The sequence below is a fragment of the Caenorhabditis briggsae genome (genome assembly GCF_000004555.2).
Source record: "Caenorhabditis briggsae complete genome, chrIV, whole genome shotgun sequence".
Taxonomy (NCBI): Eukaryota; Metazoa; Nematoda; class Chromadorea; order Rhabditida; family Rhabditidae; genus Caenorhabditis; species Caenorhabditis briggsae.
The window spans coordinates 4804423-4808706 of NC_013487.2; the positions used below are offsets into that span (position 1 = coordinate 4804423).

The 4284-nt window shown below is 35.0% G+C and overlaps 2 protein-coding genes across 2 annotated transcripts in view; one reads left to right on the forward strand and one right to left on the reverse strand.

The window, feature by feature from the left end:
* Positions 1–1225: 1225 nt before the first annotated feature.
* On the reverse strand, positions 1226–2018 carry CBG21705 (the record flags this gene model as incomplete). Its single annotated transcript, XM_002632903.1, has 3 exons — positions 1226–1260; positions 1530–1617; positions 1947–2018. The coding sequence occupies 3 exons, from the start codon at positions 2016–2018 to the stop codon at positions 1226–1228; spliced, it is 195 nt and encodes a 64-aa protein (XP_002632949.1).
* Positions 2019–3253: 1235 nt separating this feature from the next.
* The window catches only part of CBG21704, a gene marked incomplete at both ends in the record, with an annotated part of 3714 nt that continues 2683 nt past the window's right edge, over positions 3254–4284 (forward strand). Inside the window, one exon of the mRNA XM_045235235.1 lies at positions 3254–3266. Coding sequence (XP_045097381.1) covers positions 3254–3266 — 13 coding nt within the window. The remainder of the gene's footprint in view (positions 3267–4284) is intronic.

The following is a 4284-nucleotide window of genomic DNA, read 5'->3' on the forward strand; positions in this document are numbered from 1 at the left end:
AATGTTACTTTTCAAATGTGTCAATACATTTTTAATAGCACAAATATTAATCCAAATGCATACAACCATCCGAAAAAGTCAATTTAATTGAATTTTTAGCAAAAAAAAAATAAAACTTCATTAAGCCAAGGATGAAATTTTTTCTAAAAACGACCTCAAAACAGTTTTTTTTTTCGACAGAATCGTCCTCTAGTGTGGATTTTTATTTATTAAGGAGAAAAGCCATCTTGAAAAATGATGATTTGCTCTAAAATTTCGAAATTTTCAAAAAGCGGGCCGGCCATGTGTAATTTTTTCCGGCCCGGCCCGGTCCTGCCCGCGGGCCGGCCATCTTTTCCACAAGTATGAAAAATATTTTATTATTACTTTGAAAAAAAAGAAAAAAATTAGTGGACAATAAAAAGAATCCAATTGTTGGAGGGATAATTTTCGGATTCTAAAAAATTCGGAATTTGAGAAAATGTCTATTTCGAAGAAATTACGGATTTTGAAATTTTCCGAATTCCCGAAAAGTCGGATTTTGAAAATTTCGTGAAATTCGGGCATCGAAAATTTCAGAATTTTTCGAAAAATTGGATTTTAAGAATCCCAGAATTCTGTGAAATTCGGATTTTAAAATTTTCGGCATTTCAGAAATTTTTGATTTTTTTGAAATTTTAGGGATTTCAAGGAAATTCAGTTTTTCGAAATTTCTTTAAACTCGGGTTTCGAATACTTAGGAAATTAGGGAAGTGCTTATTTTAGGACTTTCAGAAAACTCAGATTTTGAAATTTTATAATTTGAACAGAATTAGAGACATAAATTTGAAATACCGTAAACACTCTAATAGAACGCCATCCGAATCGTTAAATTTGAGCCCATGTATCTCATTTTCTGTAAAAGATATCAAATAGTGGTTAACTATAAAAGTGTTGCTGATATTATGATAAACATTTTGTCAGTTGACAACTTTTTGATCTTCTATAGGAACCGAGATAATTGAGCTCAAAGTGGACGGTCCGGGTGGCGTTCTATTAGAGTGTTTACGGTGTTCTATAAATATTTCAATCCAAAACAAATTTCAAACAAAACTTTATTCGGCAAAATATGATATACAGTTTTTGTGAGGGGGGAATGGAGAAGAAGAAAACAGGAAACGAAAATGGAATAACAGAAAGATTTTGTCGAATTCAAAAAAGAGAAAAGTTTTGTGATGGTTGGATGAGGTGTGATGTGCTGCTCATTTTACTTCTTTCCAGACTTCTTGATTCCTCCTCCGACTGAAAATATGAACATTTCGCTATGAAGCATGTCATTGGCATATACCGTAAAACCTGTATTAGAAGGACTTCTCTAATAGTGGGACCTTTCTATTAAAAGGGCCCTCCGGAAGCACCTTGGAACAAAAGAAGGGCCGGCCCATCTAAGACAGGTTTTACGGCATGTGTTATTTTTGGGAAATTTGTATGTTTGGAGATTTTTGAGGTCGAAAAAATTGGTTTTTGTATTCCAAATCCTCTCATCTATGATCCATTGAGAAGAAACTCACGAAGTGGTCCACGCTGGCCAGCCTTGGCTGCCATCTCCTTGATCTTCTTGGCCTCCTCCTGCTGCTTCTTCTTGAACTCGACATCTTCCTGAAAAAAAACCCCGGATGTTCACTTCGCCTTATTCGTGTTGTCAACGGCAACAAAAATCTAGTTGCAATGTAATGTGTTTTACAAAGATTACATGTGTCTTAAGATGAGAAAAATGGCGCCTACGGGGTCGAAATGGTTTTTAGAGGGGCGGGGAACTGTTCAAAAGTTTACATCCGTGCCGTGTTCTATATCAAACTACACCCAAAAATGGAACAAAATTGGACGCGAGGGAGAACTGATCACTAGGTTTCCTTTCATCATCAGTTTTTTCCTTATATTACACCCCCAAACAGTATAAACTGTGTAGTGTCATCATTATCACTTACCTCAGAGAGATCCTTCTCTCCCTTCTTTGGTGCCTTCAGTGGCTTAGCCTTTCCTCCTTGACGTCCGGACATTGTTACGAGTTGGCGTTGATTGGCTGAAATTGAGAAGAGTTGAGCTAATTTTGAGACAACTATACGACAATTTTGGAGTAATTTAAAAAGAGTCGGCTCGTAAACATACTATTCCTCACTCCTCACTTTTCATTCTTCCTAGTTTTCAACAATGAATCTTCTACTCAATATTACTTCTCTCATTGGACGACTATGGCTCTGGTTCTTTGACAGGTTCATTATGTATCCATTGATGAAATAGTGGCGCCGAAACTTGGAGTACGGTTCATGAACCTAGGCTACTGGCCATCAAGCAAACCAGAAGACGCAAAGCTACGAGAGTTTATGAATCACATTGGCGACTTGCAAGAATACGGTAGGCATGATATCTAAAATAGAAGAAACGTGTTTTTTAAAGAACCCCACCGGGCTCACATCTACTTATCCTGCCCGGCCATCCACATGTATGATATTTTTATTAAAATTTCTATTATTGTGTTTTGTTGCCTTTTAACAAGAAAATAATTGCAGAAGAGATTAAGAATGCAAATCGTCGTTATCAATTCATTCAAAGATGTTTATGTCGCCGGGCGGGCGCTTCGTTTCAAACCCAAATTTGATATCAAAAGAAGGTTTCTATTTCGAATCAAATTTGATCCGAAACACGCTGCGAAATCGAATTAGCAACCCGGAAAGTTTTAGGTTTTAGGAGTTAATTCCAACTTTATTCGAAGGTTTCCAATTGAAACCGAAATGCAACTGATCTAATTCGATCTGAATTTTGAATTCATTCCGAGAAGGTGCCACTTTGGTTTTATTGCAACAAAAAGAAATTCAACTCAATTGGTATCAAATTAGACCTGGATTGGGTTGCGTTGTGACGTAGCTGAACCGCCCAGATCGACTCGATTAGGTTTTGGTTTTTTGAACTGAAATTGAGAAATATGGGAAGAAAAGGAACGAAAAAAAGAAAGGAATTTTATTGGGGAAACTTTTGAAGAAGTACAGAGGAAAATGAATAAGAAGAGTGGAGCTTCCATGAAACAATGTAAACTCCATTCTGGTCTACCTGAAGAATCAGGGATATCAGGAGCAGAGAAGACGGAATAAAAATTTGGGAAACTTTTGAGAAAAAAAACTTTGTTGAAAAATTTTAACCTAAAAAACTGCTCTATTAGATTTTCAGTGGTTGTTTTTTTTTTACTTTAGGAAATTGGAAAATTTCCATCTATCAAATGTTTGGGATATCGGCAAGAATGAACGAGAGTCGTAGAAAAATTGTCCTTCAAAATCACATCCGTAACATAGCAGGATTTGCGATTAGAGTAGTTACGGTAAAATGAGTCACTGATGAAAGTAAACCAATTTCGATTGATTTTGTGAATCTTCAAACTTTTAAATAAAATGTTCAAGTTTTTTCTATAACTATCGTAACAGTGTTAATTTTATGATGTAAGCTTTTGCATTCATCAAAATCATAGAACCTCAGTGAAAAAACAGATAAAAAGATTTTTTTTCTGAATTTTTGATATCATGATGTGAACTTCCCAAATTAAACTTCGGAGATTTTTAGATTTGATGTTGACGACTTCTTCCTTCAATTATTCAGAATTAAAAAAAAACAATTATCACAACTCGTGCCAGGTCGTTATGATTTCAAAGCAGACGAGGATGTCCACTTTTGTTTTGGGTTTTTTAAAAATAAATACAAATTCGGATTGTCATTTCAATTTTTAGGCAAAACTAAATAGAATAGCAAAACACTCATTCTACCAAGCTTGAGCTAATTTTTCTTGGCTCCTATGCAGGATATCAAAAATATGTCAACTGATAAAACGTTTGTGATATTATGATAAGCAATTTATCAGTTAACAACTTTTCATATCTTTCACAGGAACTGAGATAAATTGACTCAAAGTTAAAAGCAAGTAGGTCGTTCCATTAGAATGATTACGGTAGTTTATCTATTATCAATTCAAAAAATTGAGATGAGCCTTTCAATACAGGTTTTAAATATTATCCTTGTCAGAGAAAAAAAGGTTGAGTCGACGTGTATGCGATGTTTGTAAACAAATATCTGAAAGCGTAAACATCCGCGGATGGATGCATCCGGAAACAGTTGAAACGAGTGCGACAGTAACCCGGCGGGAAAATATTAAATTTACTCATTTTTTAGTTTTTCGCATATTTTGCAGCAAATTTCGTCGAATATATTTTAAAATACCGCAAAAAACAATGAAAAACCAACCATATTCGACGAAATTTGCTGCAAAATATGAGAAAAACT